The sequence below is a fragment of the Rhea pennata genome, chromosome 1 (assembly GCF_028389875.1).
Source record: "Rhea pennata isolate bPtePen1 chromosome 1, bPtePen1.pri, whole genome shotgun sequence".
NCBI classification, from domain to species: domain Eukaryota; kingdom Metazoa; phylum Chordata; class Aves; order Rheiformes; family Rheidae; genus Rhea; species Rhea pennata.
The window spans coordinates 59,052,084-59,075,169 of NC_084663.1; the positions used below are offsets into that span (position 1 = coordinate 59,052,084).

Here is a 23,086-nt window from a genome sequence, read left to right on the forward strand (position 1 = left end):
ATAGGCATCCACTGCCTATCGTAACTTATTTATCTCGGCTCCTTACATGGTCCCTAGTAGATCAAAATGTGACTGAACAGGTTTGCTGCAGGGCCATGCTTTATTGACCTTTGAAGCCCTTGGAGGGGGTCTGTCTGGACCTGAGGTTCATCTAAACATTGCTTTTGCTGGAATGAGCCCTATATTTGCTTTCCTTTTTGGTTAATAGTTTATTCCTATCTGTGAGGAAATCTCAATTACTGTGGTTTGGCACAAACCAAATGGCAGGAAAATCCTGTGAAAGAAAGTAATGAATTGTGATGCCTCTGACAATGAATCATGACCTCACTGAATGAGTCAGTCTTGAAGAAAAGTCTAGTTGTCAAGGATACAGATGCTATTTACACACAGAGAATCTGCTAATTCACAATCACAAAAAAAAAAAAAAAAAAAAAAGAGAGATCCTGGACTTTTCAGTGGGAATATATCAAATTATTAGAATTTACCCCTCAAAATAAGTAAATGCTTTAAATTCTGTTGATTGCTTTTTACACAACTTATGTTAAATTAGCAGGTAGATAGATAATTAGCCTCATAAAACAATTTTGGAAAGGGGAATTTGTCATTCACTGTGCTCTCCTGGGGAATATTTTCCGCACTAGAGCAACTCTGTGAAATGGCCTCCTAAAGTTTATACTGCTTCTTATTCATAACCCAAATGTATCATTTCAGATCTGCCTCAAACATGACCTATTGCACCTCTTTCTATTCCAGTCCCTGAGCCAACCCCTGCTGTCCAGGCACCTCAGCACTGATCTGCAGCAGCTCTGGCATTCTGCAGCCTTGCACCTTTTAATGCCAACCAAGGAAGAACTACACTGAGAGGAGTAAGGGCCCAAGAGGGGTAAACATACCCCCCCCCTTGAATGTAGTCAATAAGCTGCTTCTGCTGTGCCAAAAAAGAAACACTGTGGTATTACAGAGGCATTTTTAATGGGAAGCTGTTTTGTAGACAGATAATCTAAAATCAACTTATGGAGGCTTCACATTAAGCATTGATACTGAGGTTGAAAGGAAAACTGCAAACTCTTTTGAGGACAAATTGAGAACTTTAGCAGAAAAATGTAAGACAGAAATAGTTTTATTTAGTCATCATAGGCAAAAGCAAGGAGTCAGAGTACTCCCTGGGATCATGGTCACCAAATCAGGCAGGGCAGGGGTTTGAATACTGGATCTGAAAGCAGACGCTGAAAGCAGTGTCTGGACCTGTAGGTTGCTGGCTACTGAAACACAAGTCTCCTCCACTCATTCAGATCAGAGATAGCACTCTGGAGCTATAAAGCTTCCTTGATAACCTTTTTTTTTTTTTTTTTTTTTTTAATATTTGTCCCTTTTGGCTGGCAAATGAACAATTCTTTTCTGATAAAACATAGTTTAAAATGAAAATTTCCAAGCATCTCTGGTTGAGGTATCAGAAGTTGTGTGTGCAATACTTCTTTGCGCTGTGACTTGGGGAATGTTATTTAAACCAAACAGTAATGTGCCTAAAAGCAAGCCTGTTGAGATATTAAAGTGACATATATAAGTAGCTTTACATGCAGATTTTTTGAGCATTTCACTCTTACTGATTTCAGTGGGAACTATCTGGTTACCTAAATAAGGACACAGGAGCCTAGCTTTTAAGCAGGAATAGCTCCTCATATATAAAATATCATTTTTATTTATTTATCTAAATTGCAAAGCGATCATAGGGTTAATTAAGAGCTTTGTAAAAATAAAACTCTTTAAGCTTAATTTATTTTTGCTCTTTGTGTCTTCAGCCTGGAAAGTAGACAGAGAGCCACAGGGATGGACAGAGAAGGATATTCGGGCTTCTCTGATTTCTTAAGGACTGGAAGCAGTGTGAGAAATTCACAAGATCTGTCTCTGGGCAAAAATAGAGAGGATTGTGTTGAAGGAAACATTTGGCTAAATATTTCTTGTGGAAGGAGAAAGTGCTTCATGGTTGAGAAAAAATGAGTAAGAAGGGTACCTATAGAAATAATATGTTGAAGCTTATAGTTCAGTGGTTTTAACATCTGATTTGAAATATTTAATCTCCTCGGGGAGGACAATGCAGCTGAAAATCTACAAGGGTAGAGTTTTTTTTTTCAGTACAGTTCTCTATAGGTGACCAACCTTAGAGCTCTCTGTCATGTTCCACCAGCATCCTCTGCAGCCTTCCATCTCAGATGCTGTTGCCAGTTTATAAGGCTCCTGCTGCATCATCTGAGTGATTTAGGTCAAAACCTTGGAATAAATGGGAACTATCAGTTCAGTATAGTCTGTTTCACTGGGTCACAAAATACATGGAAATATTCCAGGAGGCTGACTGAGCCTAATTAGTGAGTGGTAACGGTTGCTGATTAACTAGGGTAGTATTAACAGAAATGTAGATAGTGCCAAGTTGCTTAATGACAACTAACCAAGTGTTAAATAGCTGTGGAATTTTATGTTCTGATCTTTCAGTACTTAAATTGCTAAATGAAGATTTAGGAGGATAATTTCCTTAGTTCTCAAGAGGCCTTAATCAAGAGTGGGAAGAGTCTGTGGGTCAGGCTAAAGGATAGCACCATTCCTGAGATGTCTGTACAGACAACAGCACTGCAATTTCTTTGTTCTAGCTGCAATTTCCTCTGCCAGCCAACAGAGCTTTGGAATATCTCAAGAATTAAGAGGTAAAAATACAGTATTACAGTGCTGTTCAGTCTTGGAAAGAGGATATTACAGAAATAAGATCGTGGCTTCTAGATTAACTTTCTCTTTGCAATTTTGAGGTAACAGTTGGTCAGACAACAGATAAAGTAGACATTGAGTTTTGGGGGTTTTTTGTTAATCTCTATATAGTCTCTCTCCAGCTGATTTCCCTCCACCCAAGTAATTCAGTGTTGCCCACAATTAAGGTTTTTAACAGTCATGTAATGGCTTTATCTTCTTTACCTGTGCAGCCTATTGTCTTCATGTACCTCACTGATGCTCAGTACAGCCCACACAAGGATTTCTTGGCAACTTATGATGATGCTAATGGTGCAGTAGACCAAATCAGACAGTTGCAGTCAAATTCAAGGTGAATTTGTGGGCTGACAGGAGAGAAGAAAAAAAATAGTCTATGGATGTCGTGTTAGATAGTGATGGTTAAGATTCTTTTTGCCTTTAGAAATCTGCCATTCTTTTTTGTGCTTTCATGTATCACACAATATTTCTGTAATCATGCTACATTTGAAAAGCAGAAAAGCAGCCTTCTCTTTCACTAGACCTGCTTTGTGTTTTTTTCTACCTCAGGTCATCCAGACATTAGCTCCTTTATATTCTTTAGCTGCATTGACATGTGCTGTCTTTCTTGATTAAAAAAAAAAAAAAAAAAAAAAAAAAAAGAACAGTTTTTCTGAAAAAAAAAAAAAAAAAAATCAGCTCCATGCAGCTTTATTCAGTTGACTGCAGGCTCCCCTGACATCTGTACACATACAGCATCCTGACACGTTTCAAATCTGATCACATCTCAGCCACCAGCTAGGCCCTTGACGCTTACCAGCTTTTACACACACAACAAATTTTGAAGCACAGTAGCAAAGAGACTCTACACTGACAACTGCAGTTGTCTGGCTTTGACATCACCCACACAACTGAGTAGAGACATCAACACCAGTACTCAGCTGTGACGTGACATAGTGTATGTTGATGGGAAAGCCTGGCAGAGTAGGGGATCCTGTCCTGTAACAGTTTTGGAGTTTATAATCATTAAAAATTTTGGTGCTCAAGGTCCCTGATGTGAACAGTCAGAGTGCTCACCAGGGTGTTAGGATGCTCATGAAGGCATCTAGATAGAAATGCCTATGTGGGAGTAGCAAAAGCATTTTCACGGAAAAAAAAAAAATCTTTGTGGGCTTTTTTTCTTCCCATTTTCCAGCTTCTCTGTGCTCTTTGTTGTCCTCTTAAAAACGTGCTAGCTACCAGCAGATCAACAATTCCCATTCTGTGCCTGTTTGGAAAAAATACATACCAGTGCCCTTTAAAACTGTTCAGCAGCCCTTTAGCTTCCTTTAGCTGTATGCTACTGTTAAACTTGCCTGTTTCCGTGAGGTAGGATTCAATCATAGAGGCCTTTTTTTTCCCCCACTCCATGTATTGCCTGCCTTTTGCTGTAGTTAAATACAATGAATGAAACACATCAAGTTGTTTTCAGAGAAGAAAGCCATTTTTCAGCAGTGGAAATGTATCGTCTTGAGTTTATGTGCTATCCTAGCAATGCTGGCTAAAGCTTCTTTTGTTTCTGTGTTGTCCTCTATTTGCAACACTTGTTGAAGCAATGTGTTGTTTCACAGTCAAGCTACACATTTGAATATGCAGACAAATATAAAATCAGCAAAGAAGGTAGCATTGCTTAGGCAGAATATCTATATCAAGTATATTTGTTCCAGGTAATCTCCCAGATTCATTCAGTGTGTAGCTTCTTCCTGGCCTTGATTTAAAGTGCTCCTTTGATTATAAAAAGTGATTTGCCTATTTCCAAAATGATCTTACTCCCTACCATTGCTTTTGTATGACTGGATATATGGTATTCTGAAATCCTGATAGCTTCAGTAGTGAAATTCCAGGGAAGGATGAAGACTTCCATATCAGAAAAGATTTTCATTGATGTTGGTTATGCAGCATGCTGTAGCTTTTTGTGGTAGATACTCAGTGAAAATACTCTGTGGTCTGCTGAAGTTAGTACAGGAAGAATTCAGCTCATATCTTGTTCCTCCATCAGTCCACTCATTCAACAACATACAGACTGATCCAAAAGGACATCCTGTTCATGTGGTGTTTTGTTCCAGACACCGAAAGAACTGTGTTCATGTGCTTTTGGTTACTTCTTCTCTGTGTACTCTGCTCCAGTTCTGTATATTCCCTTCCACAAATGTGGTGTTCAGAACAACATCCATTAGCTTACCATTGTAATGTCTCAGCTGCTGGCGTTGCAGCTTGGTGGCAAAGAGGTCTGTGGCTGTGTGTGACTGACATGTCACCTTCACACAATTAATTTAATGGATTCAAAGGACCTCCAGAACTCCTAGTTTGAAAGTATTCCCAATGAAAGTTTTTCTTTTTTATTAATCTCTTGAGAATAAAATTGGCTATAAAACATTTGGTTTTTTTTCTTATGCCTAAAATATTGCCTCTATAAAAAGAAGTAATTCCTGCAAGCCACTTTTGACTCCCTCATTCACAATCAGAAAGCAGTGCAAAGTTGCCTTGATGTAAATGAGAATCAGGTCCTTTATATCAGCATTAGAGTTAAATCTAGGCCAGAGTGAGAGTTTTCTCCCATTAGTAGAGGATAAATACCTGCTAGAAATAGGAATTCAAAGGGTGAAGCATTGTACTGCATCACTATGTTGCATAACGCAACTGAGATCAGTCTTGTTTAAATGAAGCAATGGCGAAAAGGAAGTTGGATTAAATTCAACCCTTCTTGAAGGATGCAAATGGATGCAGAAATGCATTTGAGGCCTTTTCTTCTCAATATCTAGGAAGAGAAGAGTCCGCCTAGCCTGAAACAGTAAATCAATTTCATTAGTTGAAACAGTCTTGTGGAAATCTGAGATTAATGTTTAATATCAACATCCCCTTCTCCTTCATAGTGCCACTCCCTTCAACAGAGTCCATAGCTATCAGGCCATGATGAAAGTTGTGGCAACATTTATGAGGGGCCGCATCACAAACTAGAAAAATATACTAAGACAAATGTGCAAGTTATTCTGTGAAGGGGTTTTAAAACACATCATCTGTACAGTATGCAGTTATGTGTGAAAGGTGTGGTAAAGTTTTCTGTATTAGAAGATTGAAAGAAATATCTGCATAGTTGTGTTTTTTTCTTTCCAAGAGGGCAATAAACTGAACATACATAAAACCAGCAGATAAAGCGAATCTGTATTCTAACAGTAGGATCTGTTTTCTCGTTTTTCCCTCTGAGGTGATTCACTGGAATTCACCAAAGAAGCTGCGAGTGAAAAACAAGCATGTGGAGTTCTTCCGCAACCTCTACCTGACATTTCTAGAATACGATGGGAACTTGCTGAGACGAGAACTCTTTGGCTGCCCCAGTGAGACAGATGTTAACAGTGAAAACGTAAGTGGGATGCCTAGGGCTTGAAGATCTGAAGGGCGTTTCATACAAGGAACAGGCAATGTGAAAACATGGAAGTTGATTGTGTGGTCAGTGCAGTGCAGAGGGACTCGGGAGAATTGAGGTCAATACTCAGATTCCAAGAGTGATGCTGAATGTACATGCTGTACACATATATGTGTGCCAGAGTACATATAGTTATAATTTTTTAAAAAACTGTTAACTGAAACCTTTATACACAGTTCTATGTGAATTCCATATGTATGAGTGCCAGAGTGCATATAGTTCTATTTTTTAAAAAAAATGTTAACTGAAACCTTTATACTCAGTTCTATATGAATTCCTTGTGTGTAATGTGTCTGGAGATACCAATTTTGGCTGCACGGAAAAGAAAGAAAAAGACACGTGTAACGTTTTGTGTTATTTTCAAGGAAAAAATACATGATTCTCTTAAGATACATGAAATTCTCTATACAAAAATCAGTAAAACAAATACAGTATCATGTACACATTAGCTCTTAAGATGTAGTTGATAGTCAATAGCACCACTGAAGCTTGTAGTGTTGCCATTTAATGTGTGGATAATATGACGACAATTTTTTAACTTTAGCTCTGAGAGGTTAAATATATCTTAGTCCAAAGCACAGTTTCCCGGATACTCATTCTGCCATCACACCGTCTTCTAAAAGGGGATAGGGAAAACCATGAGAAACTGTCGAGATTAACAGTGACTGGGGTGAAAGGAAGAGACAGAGAGAGCACAGCAAGAGCAAAATGAGAGAATCAAATCAATTGAATATGCTAAAAGACCACTGAAAGTCTAATGATCGGACACATAAAGATACATAAGGTGAAGCAGAGGATAGGAAGAGAAAAGGGGAGATGTAAAAAAAAAGGCAACAAAACAAAATATTATCATGCTTTATTGTTTAATAAGAATGCTGAGTAAAATTATGTTGAATTCACAAGATGTTAGGTAGGTTAGAGGAGCATGAATGCAGTCACAGACTTGTTACTATATTTTCCAGAGCTCTGCAAATCCCTAATAAGCAGATTTATTCCAGGTGACACTTTGTTAGAGGAACAGTGTACAGTGAATGCAAGTTCTTAGTGCTGAAATAGGCTATCCCAAAAGTTTAAAATTGCTTATTTTACTAAACTTTTTTCTGGTTGACAAATACTGAAAATGACTAACTGTTCAAGCCTGTTTCATATTCAAGATAAATAGAATGCAATATGGTATATGGTATGGCTGGTGTCTGAAAAGGAAATGTTGCTCGTTCTTCCATTTATAACTTTTTTTAAGAAAGGATACTTGAAAAACATGGGCTAGACATGCAAAAATATGAGTCTTACCATGCCAAGAGACACTAAAAATTATCAGTCTTCTATCAACACAATAAGATACAGAAAAATTGTAACATTGAGTAGCCTTACAGTAGTCACTTAGGAGTCAACATAGCTTTTTGCTAGTTACCCTTGATGTACACTCTACTTTATACTTGACTGTGACCTTTTACTGGAGAATCCCAAAAGCAGGTTTCAGCTTGGATGTTATGAGACCCTGAGAATAGGCTTATAATGAAAACCATTCTCCAATCTTCAATGTGATAATTCCTCACACTGTCAAAGGTATCCTATCAAAATATAGTACATTCCCATGATCTATTGCAGCATCGTCTCAGAAAAATAGTATCATTTAAGGTGAGCAGGGAGCCACTGTTCGTCATTCCTGCAGTACAAGAACTAGGGGGCATGAAGCAGGTTCAAAACAAAGGAAGATATTTCACCCAAGATATAATGAAGCCTCGAACAGGAGGTAATGTTGCTAAAAATATACATATGTTCAAAAAGTGACTCTTCATGGAAAGAAAAGCAATGAGGAGCTGTAAAGCTTTTGGTGCAAGAAGCCCTTGAACCACAAGTTCAGGACTTGGAGAACATTCTGAAAAAGTATCACTGTACACTTCCCCTGCTTTTATATTCTTCTCTAGGCAGCCAATGTTGGTCACAGTTGGAGAGAGGATACTGGGCTAGATGGACCTTTAGTCTGGCAAGATGCAGCCATATATTTCTGTTAGGATTCCTAAGCATATGTTTTACATAGAAGGCTATGATTTTTGCAGATTCAAATATGTATAAGGTAGAAAATGCTATTTATTTTACAGTTACTATTTTTTCCCCTGAATTAAGAATAGCAGCCTCAAAGTACAATTGGGCTTTATTGCACTAGGCATTGTGTAGGGGTAAAAGGTGCTGCTTCAGCTGTCTGTGCTTCCCTGTACTATGGACCAGTTGACAAAATGCTAGATTAGCTCTGCTGCTTTTATAATTAGAGAGAATTACTTAAGCACTAAATCCACTGAGCCCTGTTGTGAAAGAACAGTGGCTTGTTACAAGTTTGTCACTCATAATCTGGTGGCGTCAGAATCTACCCTTAAGGTCTTGTTCCAATATGCCAGCCACTGCAGCTCTGCAGTTTAATGTTTGTAATGGTGTTTTATTTAGAATGCAACCTGTAATTAAGGAATCTCATTTGTAATGCAAATATCTGTAAAATGTATAATGAAGTGTGGCAGTTTGTACCATTGGGCTGATTCTGTTACTCTAAGGCCCCTTACTGTTCTCTGACAGTACCAAGATAGCCTTAAAATGAATGTAAATTATGTATCTTCCCATTTAAAGGACTTTTTACAGTGCCAGAGAGATGTAAAGGGGGATTAGTTTAAATGATAATCAGACCTTACAGTCACCTGAAGAAATTCCCACTCACATTCAGACAGAACTTCCTGTGCTTCAATTTCTGCCCATTGTCTTTTGTCCTTTTGCATGGGACAACTGAAAAGAGCTTGCCCCGTCCCCTTGACACCCTCCCTTCAGGTACTTGTCCACATTGATAAGATCCCCCCTCAGTCTTCTCTTCCCCAGGCTGAAGAGGCCCAGCTCTCGCAGCCATTCCTCATAGGGCAGGAGCTCCAGCTCTCTGATCATCTTTGTAGCACTACACTGGACTCTCTCCTATAGCTGCATGTCTCTGTTGTACTGGGGAGCCCAGACCTGGACACAGTAGTCAAGATGAGGCCTCCCTAGGGCTGAGTAGAGGGGCAGGATCACCCGTCGACCTGCTGCCAACACTCTTCTTAATGTAGCCCAGGATACCATTGGCTTTCTTGGCCACAAGGGCACATTGCTGGCTCGTGGTCAATTTGTGATCCACCAGCACTCCCAGGTCTTTCTCTGCAGAGCTGCTCTCCAGAAGGTCAGCCCCCAGTTTGTACTGTTGCCTAGGGTTATTTTTCCCTAGGTGCAGGACCCTGCACTTGCCCTTGTTGACCCTCATGAGGCTCCTCTCCGCCCAACTCTCCAGCCTGTCCAGGTCTCTCTGAATGGCAGCACAGCCCTCAGGTGTATCAGTCACTCCTCCCAGCTTGGTAGCATCAGCAAACTTGCTGAGGAGGCACTCTGTCCCCTCATCCAGGTCATTGATGAAGAAGTTGAACAGGATGGGACCCAGTACTGAGCCCTGGGGGACGCCACTAGCCACAGGCCTCCAGCTAGACTCCACGCCACTGATGATGACCCTCTGAGCTCTGCCTTTCACCCAGTTCTCAATCCACCTCACTGTCCACTCATCTAACCCACACTTCCTGAGCTTGTCTAGGAGGATATATGTAGGCAGATGGATTATTACTTTTTGTTTGTTCTTTTTAAATATTTACTAAAGAGGTGAAGTACCACAGAATGCATTTGAAGAGGTCTAAAGGCAGTCTTGGAACCTATGCTGCATAGTACTGATATTAGGATGTAAAAAGTTACATGTAGGAATGAACAAGTAGGATTTTCAAACTAAAATATTGGAAGCCAGGATATACAGATTGAAAAATTTGGAGGTGCTGGGGAAATTTCTGTCCGTTTTTGTAAAAATACCTATATGTGTGTCTATGAAAGAGACTGCATTGCTGGTATAGCCTGTATTCAGGGTCCTACGCATGCTTCTTGCCGTAAAGCAGTACTGAGGGTCACCATTCATTCCATACATACTAACACCAGATTACAGAGCAAGCACTTCTCTGAAAATTGGTCAAATCACCTTTTTGGCCTTTGTGCAGCTTGTGGATGGGAAATTCAGAATATGAGCCAAACACTCCTATAAACACTGCCATTGACTCAAGCGGTATTTGAAGCAGGTTCTTAGTCACTCCATCCTACTTGTTTCATGCTATTTCCCACTTTTCTCTCCTTTTTTATTTTGATACTAAGAAGGATATTTTAGGGGAACCCGTGAAGACAAACCTCACAGTAACCTCTGATTTATGAGTTTCCTATTGGCTTTTTATGTTTATATCCAGCATTTTATTCCAGAGGATCCAAAGCTTGAAATAGTACAGCAGGATCTTTTGTCTACCAGTCTAACTGTACAGTTAAGGCTATGAGATAGGTACCATAGGCCTGATTTTTGCACACAGGCACACACTCAACCTTTTATCGTTTTCGTTTTCTGCAGATAACTGCTTCTCACAAGGTGTTTCTGTCAGAGTTTTAGATCTGAAGATTGAATGGGTCATCCCCTATTAGTAAAGTTCAGGTCCTGACCCAAAGCCCAGAGCAAGATCAGTGCAAAGTTTATCATTGATTTCACTCAGTTTTTAAAAGGAGAATAGATTCCCCTTAAAGAAGAATTTTCAGAGAACAGAAGAAAAAAGTTCTCTCCAGATTTCCCCCATGTTGTATTTTCCTGTTCAAATAAAAAACACAAAAATTGTAAAAAATTCTAATTAGTTCTCACTGAAAACTCTTGTTTAGGACTATATTTACTACATGTGTTTTTACTTATTATTTAATATATTTTTTAATTTCTAATTATTTAATATATTTACTCTCTTTGTGCAAAGCTAGAGATTCTTAATATAAGCAAATGACTTTGCATGCCTTCTTATAACACCCACCAGAAAGCCAGATGCTAGCAGTGTTACAAAAAGTATAAACTTTACTAACAAATTTAACAATTTCTAAATATCTAAAAATAGCCTGCAAAGAGTACTTCCAAGTTAGTAACTGGGCACTGAACTTGCAATCTGACTGTTGCAGGAGATACCCTTTGCTTCTGCAGGATTTAAGTATAAGAATATGGATCTGCATTGTTTGTGTGACTGGGGTTTAAAGTTACTATTTTATCATGTTGTAGTCTTTCTATAGTAGTAACAGATGGTATATGGCAGTTTTGAGGGGAAATTCTGACTTTCCCAGTTGTGTTGTTTCTAATAGTACAACTGGTATTGTTATTATTATTAAATACTTAGCTGATAGCACATCCTGTTAGCTGTCTGAAACTTCCCATCATGCTGCTTTCTACTCCTTATAATATTGCTAGATGGGAAAACCATGCAGAATGTGTTTTTTCATCACACTAGTATACCTCTTCCTTTTTTCCTTCTATTTTAAAATGAAGCATGGAGAAAAGCTTGGAAATTTCACCCACATCACAAAGTTCTGATGACCTCCTCATGGAAATACTCCATGCCACAAGAAGAACCCAAAATTAAGTAAGAATGCCAGGCAGTGCTCTTCACCAACCTGATGAAAATTTATGCGAACTATAGGTCTGAAAAAATGTGATTTACACATCCTCAGTAGTGTTTTCTTTAATTTTTAATAGGCTCAGCTCTTCAGACACATGGATGAATATATGTGACTGGGTTATATATGTCCCAATGCTGCAGAACAATTGAGCATGCTGCAGTCAAGAGACCAGGGCAAAGATGGACATTTTCTGCTTCTTCTGAATGCTCCATGCCAGGCTGAAAAACTGCATTTGAGCTGAGAGCAGGATATCTGCTTGCTATAATTCTTCTGAATTATATCCATTGCCCTCACTTATGTCCAGGCAGCATGGAGCAGAAGAATACCTGATTCACTTGTAAAAGGGATAAAAGCTAGGTCAAAGGCAGAAAGAAAAGACTTAATTTAGATATAGAATCTGGAGAGATTGTGTTTGGAGTGGGAAGGGGAGAGGACTGATGGATACCTGTAGGTGCAGGAAGTTTGCAGGCTACTTGAACAGGTACCTTGGGGCTAGAAACAGTGCTAGAACTTCTCCATTAGGAAAACTGAGATTAAGACTTAGGAGAGACTGTGAAACTCTCTACACAGGAAGACCGGGGCTGGGAACAATCTGGGGAAACAGAAGCAAGGAGACCAATCTGTTAAGGAACTGTTGCAAGGAAGGACTGGGAACAGTTTAGCCAAGAAAATTTGGCAAGGGGCTAATGATATGGGATACTGAGAACTACCAAGCCCTCGCAGCTGCAGCTAAGATCAAGGGAAGCTGTAATTTATATGTACAGAACTGATTATAGTGTTAGCCGTGCTGAAAAACTGGGTTCTTAATTGTGAATACATTACTTCTCTGTAGCAAGACTATTGTCTACTTTTTCATATGCTGCAGCAAAATTCCTCTTGCTAGGTAGGTTGCTCAAACAGTATCCTCCTCTTTGTCTTTTGCACAATTTTATTTCACAAAGAAAGCACAATTTGACCCATAGCAAATGCACAAAATTTTATGGTGTGGGAAGAATAAAGGTTTAATTGACATGGGATTAGTCTGGCTTTTATTACTAATTATTGGAAAAGCCAGAAGTACTTTATGTAGGTCATCTCCCAAACAAGACTCAGTGAATGCTTTTTCCTCCCTACATCATCATCTGCTTTGTTTATGCCACGCTAAAGGCAGCAGTTAGCTCACACACTCTAAAAGTGCTAAATGTTGCAAGCTAAATTGCCTGCTGGTGGGAACTGGGATGACTAGACAGGAGGAAATGAAACTGCTGCATTTTATAACTAGCTTATAGTTTCATCCTGAGCTGATGTTATTTTTTGTGTGTCTCAGTGGCTGAGTTGGTATTCTAATGTGAATCTTAACTGCACACACCTAGGATAAGGCAGGATGATCTGGAAGTTGAAAGTTTCTAAGCTGCTCAGTTTCTGCTACATTGTATGATATTGGTGAATTACTTAAGCTTAGGGTCATCTCACACATTTTTAAATGCTTTATGAGGAGACATGCAAACATAGAGGGGTTCCCCCCTTCTGCAGGATCTAAATCCTAGGACATGTCTTTTTTCTCTCCTTTAAAAACTAATTCAAGCATCTCAGTTAGGAGTCTGTACCAGAGATAAGTGCAGACCCCCTTACTTTCAAAGGAGTGGAAATACAGCACTTCCCAGTCTCAGAAGGTTTTGTGAAGACGAACATAACAAAGACTGTGAGGTGCTGAAGTTCAAAGGCAATGCAGGACCATTGGCACACCTGAAACAGGGAGAAGGAGGAAAACTAGAACACTAATTCCTCTCCTAAAATGTCTGGAAATAGTTTTTGTTTGGATGAGAATTTTGTCATTTTAAATCTTGCTAACCAAATTACATATCATGAAGGAAGCCCAGATTTCCTCCTCTCTGTTGCAAAGAAGCCAATATTACCAGGTAGAGTACACATAAAATGTCATTTGTTTGTTTGTTTTGAAATATCATTAATCTTAAAGAAAATACTCTTGATCCTGGATTTGGATTCATCTCTCTTGGGATGGAATCCTGTAGATTTTAGTGGGAAGTAAAATGTTCCTATGACACTACAATTCAAAAAAAAAAAGAAAAAAAAAAAAAAAAAAAAAAAGAAAAAGAAAAAGAAAAAAGCCAATCATAGATATATTCACAAGTAGAAACAGCTTCAGGAAGAGAGATTCATGAGCAGACTACCAATTTGTCAATGAAAGGTATGTGTTATGTGCCATTTATCATATGGGTTGGCAGTCTGTCACATGGATAGAAAACACCACCTCATCTCATATAAATATATTAGTCAGACAAGCAGACATGGTAAATGGTGAGGATTTATAGTAGAGTTCAATACCTCCTGGCCTGCATGTACCTGTATGTCCAGCCAAGCCTCAAAGGCCACTTTCCTGGAGATGAAGTCAGATCATCTGCCACAGCTGCTTGCCCAGAGAAGTAACTTAGCAAATGCATTATATTTTTGGATATATCTGTCTCTCTGTTTTGGTATCATGAATGTAGTGGCTCCCTCTGCTTGTTGCCGTTTTTATTTCTGAAACAAATAATATCATGATGCTAACTGAAAGAACTTGCTGTTTCCCACTGTAGAATTTCCTAAGAGAATATCTACTGCATATGGTCTCAAAAGAACATGTATTTTCAACTGTGAGAGTATTTCCTAGCGGGGAAATTTCCTACATGGTCAGTGGCAAATTAGTGGCTTTAACACTGAAAATCTTATAGAAACAGTGAATCTCGTGCTAAGCATATTCTTGTTTTTGCAAAACACATGCTGTCACTCTAACAATAAGAAGTCTTCGCTATACTAAGCCTATTGTTGCACGTATAATGGAGGTGTTCAAAATGGAGATGCCATCTTTTATCAAATCCAGATGATATTAGTATCCTCCTTCGGATGGTGTGCTGTGTTTGAATGAACATCTGTTAGCATAGGTGTCAGTATTCCCAGTATCAACCCCTGTTTTCATTGAGGTACAATGTGGAAGCAAACTTTAAACTACACTATAAATCCTTTTTCTGTAAATAATGGATCCACACAATATGCATACTGTAGATAAAACAATATCATTGGAAAAATTTTATGTGATCATGTAACTGAAAAATGGGATGAAGTAAATTACAAAATAGATAGATTTAAGTTTATATATTTGACTCTCTTCAACAATTCTCTTGAATGTCGTGCATCCTTAACATTCTTCATTTTAAATATGTGTATGTAATAATGGCATATGACTGTGTGCAACATAAATTTTTATATATTGTGTGTCTCTTTGTAGGAAGAAGGAAGCAGCCTGTATCTGTGTGTGTGATACTAGGACATGAGTATCTGAATATTTTTGTGAACATGTATGAATAGAGAAAATGAGAAAGGGGAAAATGCTCTTAAAGTGACCAATTATGTTAAAGCAGATGAGCCAGATATATCCAAAATCTTCCCAGAAGACAAGAAACGTTCATATTCCCATTTTTATTTATATGGAATTAAAGTAAAAGGAGATTCTAAGAGTAGTCCAAAATGGGATTGAAGACCTAGATATTTTACCCCAGCTTTTCTTTATGTCTCACAGTTTAACTTATGAGAGACATGCACAGCAGTACCAAAAAATTGGTGTTTGTTCAAAAGAAACACTGTTTTTTGAGGAAGGACTTTTTTTTTCCTTAATTGTTAGAGCTGAATAGTATGGCCTGAATGCTTTTTTTAATGTTGAAAATATGTTTTGTTTTCATTTTCTCTGCCTCGTCTTTTACCTTCTTATGTTTTTAACAAATATTAGGCAAACTGGAGAGCAGATACACTGGTTTTGTTAAGCTCAGATATGTTGTGAAGATGGACCATTCTTCACAGAAAGAAAAGGGGGAGGAGGTTGTCCTAGAATTTGAGGATTCACTTTGTAATATTTTCTCTACTTTCTGTTGTTGTCAGGCATCAGAAAAGATATGTGTTTGAATATGAAGGTATTTTAAGGATATGATTTTGGAAGGTCTGGAGGAAAGAAAGGCAAGGTTTGCTTCTTTATTCAGCTTTGGAAATTGTCTTCCATTGTGCTTTGGTAGCTCTAAGAATTTCACTTGAAAATATCAAAAAAAAAAAAAAATGCAACAGCAACAGTATTATCCTTAAAATAAATTGGAAACAAGAGAAAAGTAGCTGGCTAATTATCCTCTGAAGATTTCTGGGCACCAGTTTTTCCCGACCATGCAGGTCTCAAGTGGCGGTTGCATGGACTAGCTGTTTGCTTCACAGTGCATAATCCAGAGAAGCACTCAGCGTGCTGATCTAGATACTTTGTGCATATCATGCGATTAGCATCAGTGAGACAGCTTGTGAGCTTACAAGTTTTTCTGGACCAAAGGCAAATTGCCTAAAGCCAGGCCTGGACACAGTACTCCAGATGTGGCTTCACCAGGGCTGAATAAAAGGGGAGGATCACCTCTCTTGACCTGTTGACAGCACTCTTCCTAATGCACCCCAGGATATCATTGGCCTTCTTGGCTACAAGTGCGTATTACTGGCTCACAGTCAACTTGTCCACCAAAACTCTCATGTCCTTCTCTGCAGAGCTGCTTTCCAGCAGGTCGACTCCCAGCCTGTAGTGGTGTATGGGGTTATTTCTCCCTAGGTGCAGGACCCTGCACTTGCCCTTGTTGAACTTCATGAAGCTCCTCTCTACCCAACTTTTCAGACTGTCCAGGTCTCTCTGAATGGCAGCACAGCCTTCTGATGTATCAGCTGCTCCTCCCAGTTTGGTATCGTCAGCAAACTTGCTGAGGAGGCACTCTGTCCCCTCATCCAGGTCATTGATGAAGAAGTTGAACAAGACTGGGCCCAGTACTGAGCCTTGGGGGAACACCGCTAGCTACAGGCCTCCAACTAGACTCTGTGCTGCTGATGACAACCCTCTGAGCTCTGCCTTTCAGCCAGCTCTCAATCCACCTCACTATCTACTCATTTAAACAACACTTCCTGAGCTTACCCCACCCTTCTGAGGATATTATGAGAGACAGGGTCGAAAGTCTTGCTGAAGTCAAGGTAAACAACATCCACTGCTCTCTCCTCATCTACCCAGCCAGTCATGCTATCACAGAAGGCAGTCAGGATGGTTAAACAGGATTTCCCCTTGGTGAATCCATGTGACTACTCCTGATCACCTTCTTTTCCTCTATATGCTTGGAGATGACATCCAGGATGAGCTGTTCCATCACCTTTCCAGGGATGGAGGTGAGGCTGACTGACCTGTAGTTTCCTGGGTCCTCCTTCTTGCCCTTTTTGAAGACTGGAGTGACGTTACCTTTCTTCCAGTCCTCAGATGCCTCTCCAGTTCTCCATGACCTTTCAGAGATGATGGAGAGAGGCCTAGCAATAACATCTGCCAGCTCCCTCAGTACTTGTGGGTGCATCCCATTGGGGCCCATGGGTTTGTGGGTGTCAAGTTTGCCTAGAAGATCTCTAACCCGATTCTCCTCAACCAAGGAAAAGTCTTCTTTTCTCCAGACTTTCTCTCTTGTCTCCAGAGTGTGGGATTGCTGAGGGCTGCCCTTAGCAGTAAAGACTGAATGTATGCCCTGCTTAGTGATGGGGATCCTATCTCTCCCCATCAGTTGTCGATCTTCAAACAGGGTCCCATGATCATAGAAACCAAAACCCTATTGCCAACACCAATAATGCAAACAGTTGTTAATATGGAAAATCCATCTACTATTATCTTATATCTTATAACTATACTAGATTGCTGCTCTCCTTCAGCTCTGTCAGCAAGTTTGTGGTTTCACAGTCAAAATAGAGGGCCTCGAAGAAACTGTCTCCTCCTTTTCCCCCAACAAGGCTTGATTGTGCTCAAAGCCATAATGTAGCCCAAAATACTATTCTGTGACTCTTAGTTAAGTATTTATAACATTTTAGCATCTCCAATAATTATTCAGTGACTGCCCAGTTAATAGCTGCTGTGCAATTATAAACTTCTAACCTGGCTGTTTTTATGTAAAGCAGGACAGCAAGGTATTCTTTAAAACTGCTTTGCTGTATTCTTAACCATATAAACTTAAGGTTGTTTGATAATTCTGATAAGGGCCTACTAATGCCCTTTTCAAGGAAGAAATGGAAATTGTAAAATATTCTTTCTAGTCATTGTCAATATCGGGGTTTAATTCAAAGACTGAACGTGCTTTGGAAAATGAAGTATGGGCTCAGCTGAATGATGATTTATAAAACAGAATTAATGAAACTCTAACAGGACATAAAAGAACTCTTGATTTCTGTTCCACCCAGAGAAACCTTGATTTCAATTGAAGTTTTACTTGAGCAAAGATTTGTCAAGATTTGCACTGTCATCCTTCTGAAAACATCCCTCTTGGGGGGATGTTTTAAGATCTCTGTAGAGCAATAGAAAGGAAGAACCACAGGCTGATCCAAAGCTCATTGAAATCAAAGGAGGTGTTTCCGTTATTCAAAAGATTAAAGAGTGGTATTCAGGAAAATATCGGGAATTATTCCATCAGGCTTCACAGGAAAGCATTCAGCTGTAAGCATTATTTTTGATGGCAACCATTATGCTTACAATTCCAAGAACAAGAGCTTTTCTTCTTGACATAGTATTAGAACAAGAAACTCTCATATTTTCCAATTCTTTTCTTAAAAATAGTGTCATAAACTATTACTTTATATCCTTTTGAACAGGAAAAAATAAGATTTTTTAAATCTAAAAATATATAATTCATAAACTATTTCACAAAACAATTAAAGTGAATTGTATTTTTTGTCAAAACTTGTAAAAATTCTTACATTAATAACATATTTTTCTTATTTTTTTCTGGTTAATAGATAATTTTATCCTTCTTATTGAATACTTCTAAGAAATAAAGTATAGAAATGATACCTTTATTAAAAATGTACATTTTAGAGCAACTCAAACAGAGCTTAGTTTGACGTATTAAGAGCGTAAATATTTTTTACCCTCATTATATATTCTGGGGCATTTTACAACAGGGATACCCAGTTTTTCCTTTTTAAAATGCCTTTTAAATAATCCAGCCAATTGTTTGTCTTTAAAATCTTTCAGTTCAGGAATAGAATTAGCCAGAAATATAGAGGGTTGGTCAATTTTTATCTCTCTTCTTTTCCCAGGGCTGAACTTTTATTCTCTTAAAACTACATATTTAAGTGAGTCATGATTGGACTACTTTATTTTGAGATGTCCATTTTGACTTTGAAGGGGCTTGATTTGCAGGGGAGCCAAAAAATACCTTTTTTTTTTTTTTTTTTTTTTTTTTGTTAATCTGACATCTTTGGATTTCTCAAACTGAATATCCAGAAGCACAAATCCTGTTAAAAATATAGGCTGTCAGCTGTAGCTGAATGAGTAATTTCAGTGTGAAATTAAACTGGTATAGATACGTAAGTCTCAAGGCTTTGACTAATGTTCTGTTTAAGATGTTACTTTTCCAGCTGTCTGTCCCATGCCACTAAAAGAGGTTGCTGTCTTCCAACAGAGACAGCAGAAGGGAAGTTGCACAGTTCAGGGTACTAGCTTAATCTGTCACTGAAATCTTGTCCACTGGAGCTGTGTATCTGCAAATAGCTTGAAATACTGTTTTTAAGAAATGACCTTATGCATCACATTGGAGCATTAACTCTGAGACTTTGTGATTATTAAACATTGTGCTTGTTCAAAGTTTCATTGCTAGTCTAGAAGTGGAAAGAGGAGAGAGAATCATGACAGTGGCCTGTTTGCCTCACCAGTTTACTTGCAAGTGCTAAACCAATCTCTTGTCCAGTGACTTGAAGGAGTTAGAGTTTGGGAAATCACTGCTACTCTGTCTGCCCCACTTACACTCCTTGTTGCCTCATGCTACAAGTTCCCAAGTTCTGCTTATTCTCTCTTGATTGCACAAGGAATTGTAAAGAACGTATCTTTATGTCCACTCTTCCTTTACAGCTCCAGAAACAACTGTCTGAGCTGGATGAGGATGACTTATGCTATGAATTTCGTCGAGAACGTTTCACTGTCCATCGCACTCATTTGTATTTTCTACATTACGAATATGAGCCTGCTTCTGACAACACTGATGTAACACTGGTGGCTCAGCTTTCAATGGACAGGTAGGAAAGACCTCTTGTTCATCAGGAAGCAAAGGACAATGAATATGTTCTTACAGCGTAAGAACTCTTCCAGAAATCCAGCTTTGTAATGCTTCAGGAAGAGAAAAAGTTGTTTTCACAGAAAACTAACCTATCATGCTCTAAGACCTGTCTGAAATTAGGGGTAGCACATGTATTACATATATATCCATACTTAGCTATGCAGTGCACATTGGCATGTAGACAGAGTTCTTGAGAGGCTGAATATTGGAACAGCAGAGGATGTTATCTGTCAGGATTGAAAGATGTTATTGGTTTATGGAGTTTTACAACAACTTAGAAAAATATAGGAGGCATTTTCAATGGATTTAGGCATGCAGTGGTAGCTGGTCACATTTCCCCAGTATTTCCCATTAGGCAATGCTAATTTTGATTTCATTGACAATTTCCTTGCAGAAAAGTTCAATTAATGATTTGCTTTTTCTTACAGTGAGAACTGAACATTTTTATTTCAAATTGGATGATATAAAATAATTATTTTTTAATTTCAAGGTGCTGGTGTGAAATTAAAAATGTCCTTTTGAGAGGAGTCATTGCATTTTAATACAAGTGTTAATTTTCAGAGTAATATTTCTAATTTAACTCTTTTCAACTTTTAGTTCTGATGTAAAGTGGAATTTAATTTTAAAATGCTGGTATTTCCTCTGGGAAAAAAAAATCAGTTTCATGCCAAGCCTTACCTGCACCTTTCTGGTTCCTACCACTGCACTGAGTTGGCATCCTTCAGAAACTCTGAAAGTACATTCCAAATCAACCAACTCAGTTATACTTTGAATTAGTCAATCTCTTTTCCTTTTTGCTTCTTAATTCAAACCTAATCCAAACTTCATTGTTGTTGCTGTCAGAGTAGGTTACAAAACAGACCAGAACTACTTAAATGTAAGCAGGCAACTGATATTTCATTTAGCTGTGTCCATATAGAATGCAGCATGACATATGAACCCCACTGCTCTTACACCAGTGGAAGGTCAGCAGTATTCAAGGGAGGATTGGATGAATTCAGATCAACAAAACATTTACATCCTGTTTCAATAATAAACACAAACGAGGTCTATTTTGTTTCACCAGTACCTCGGCACTGCATCCTGCACATCCTATTATGATTTGCTATGCTCTTCGGTGCCTGTTCTATTGATTTTTAATTGAGGAAACATTTCTTAAGTGTTCACAAACCTTTGAGTAAAAAACTAAAGAAATAAATTAAGCCAGACCCTGAGCGAATGCCACAATAAATTAGTAAAGCTGGTGTGTGCACATGGTGTATTTTCTCTCTAGAATTTAATTCAAAAGAATGAGCTGCATCTTGGTGCTGTTTCACCGGCAGTGATGCAAAGTCTGAGCATCTGTTTCCCTTTTTGGATTCTCACTGGGGCACATGTTTTTATTGATAGACAGAACCACACATTTTTATTCAGAAAGAACAACTCTCCTGATACTATGCAGGAAAAATCTTTCCTGCTTCATTGGTGTGTTGCTATAAATTATTGATTTGAGTTGGAAATACTCTCTTTCAGCAAAAATCAATAAATAATATCAGACCAAAGAAGTGTTTAGCTTTTTTGTTTTCCTTCACATGTTTCAGTTACTGCCTTACTTTTTGGGGTCTTCTTTATACTACGTTTGTTAAACTCCTCCAGAGTAGCTATAGACAGTTACACATACCATCTCGGATGTAAGATGGCATGTACGTAAACAAAGTATGATATCCTACACCCCTGCATCTTTCATTCAAGTGCTTATCTGAAATAAGGAAAGCCAAGAAAGCAGCTCTCAGTGTCTCTAGTTCCAGTCCTGTTGGAGCTGAGACAGACATGACTGTGGTGACAGGTTTACCTGTGTTTGTACTGTAGACTTCGGGAATCGAAAGCAATGGTGCATTTTAGGAGCCACCGGTAATATTTTCAGATAGAAGCTTTGAAGGAGACTTCATTCAGTGCTGTTTGTTATCGGTTAACTGTCATGTTTTGTACTGATGTGACATTTTCTCTAATAATGGTTTGGTTGCATCCAGGGCTATGTGTGCAATTTTTGAGAGGGTGTTTTGGCTAGGCAGTCTTTTTAAAGGCATGGTGCCTAGCTAGGATTCAGAAATGAGAATTATAAAAATGTAAGATCAGAATGTAGACAAGGAAAGACGGAACTAATATTAGACTGCTTGAAATCACAGTGAGTTGTAAATTGGTTGAGAGTTCTTAAGAGGAAAAGTGGAAACAAAATTTCATAATATTATCGAATTCCAGTAAAATTCTCTTGACTGGAACAGACCTTAAGAGAAAACATCCCACAAGACCACTAACAAAAAAAAAAGTTATTTGGTGATGGTATGCTTAGAAGCTTGTAATTCTAGGTTTTATAGTCAAAACAATGTGTTCTAAACAGCTACAGAGTGCAGATTATGGAACATCACCCAGTAGCCCCTGTATCAAATTCACAGAAGTGGAGCTTGTCAGTGAGAAAGATGCAGCAAAATGGAGTATTTGGAAGGGAACTAAGCTACCCTGCTGGAAATCTATATCAGCAAAACATATTTCTCACTTAAATCGTGAAAAGCTTTTTAGGCATTATCAGGTGTGCCATTTAAATAAATTATGCATGCTATTTGTCCATTGCTTGGAGTCCTTGAAAGGCATTCTGTTGCATTTCTTGTGAGGCAAGTATTCCATTTATGAAAGGCTGCCCTAAATCTGAGTGCTGATGAATTGGATTCTCCTGATTAATAAGTTGCCACTGTGTTGAAAAAAGGTGAAAAGCATATATGTTTCTCTATTTATTCTTTGTACAATCACAAGCCTAAAGCCTTCACATACTTTTCAGATCCTTTTTATTGATTTGTGTTTCTGATTTGTCTGTATGTTTCAGCCTGATAATAACCTTTGTTTCAATAATAGATAAAAAGAAAATAATGTGCCGGGTATAGACTAGTAAAGGTAATATTTCATATCTAAGAAAAAAATGATTATGTCTTCTTGGATGTCATCAAGATCATTCAGAAATGCAGGAAAAAGCTATTAATGTTAAATCAGAATTTGTATTTGCTGGTATGAGTATATCATGCCTTTTTGCTGCAAAACTTAGGGAGATATTAGACGGGGGAAATTATTTTCTTTGATTACAATGATGCAGAAAACTTTTTTTGTGTTCTGTATAAATATTAATAGGAAAAATCTATTAATGTGGATTTGAAAGATAGAGAAGATAATCATGTTGTGTAGTCTACTCTTCCTAATTTTTAATAGAATGTCTGGCTAGGCTGCA

At 38.3% G+C, this 23,086-nt stretch overlaps 1 protein-coding gene across 1 annotated transcript in view; it reads left to right on the top strand.

The window, feature by feature from the left end:
• LARGE1 (LARGE xylosyl- and glucuronyltransferase 1) overlaps positions 1–23,086 on the top strand; it is a 286,606-nt gene that overhangs the window by 243,833 nt on the left and 19,687 nt on the right. Inside the window, exons 11-12 of the mRNA XM_062588926.1 lie at positions 5,975–6,130; positions 19,629–19,792. Of these exons, the coding sequence (XP_062444910.1) occupies positions 5,975–6,130; positions 19,629–19,792 (320 nt within the window). The remainder of the gene's footprint in view (positions 1–5,974; positions 6,131–19,628; positions 19,793–23,086) is intronic.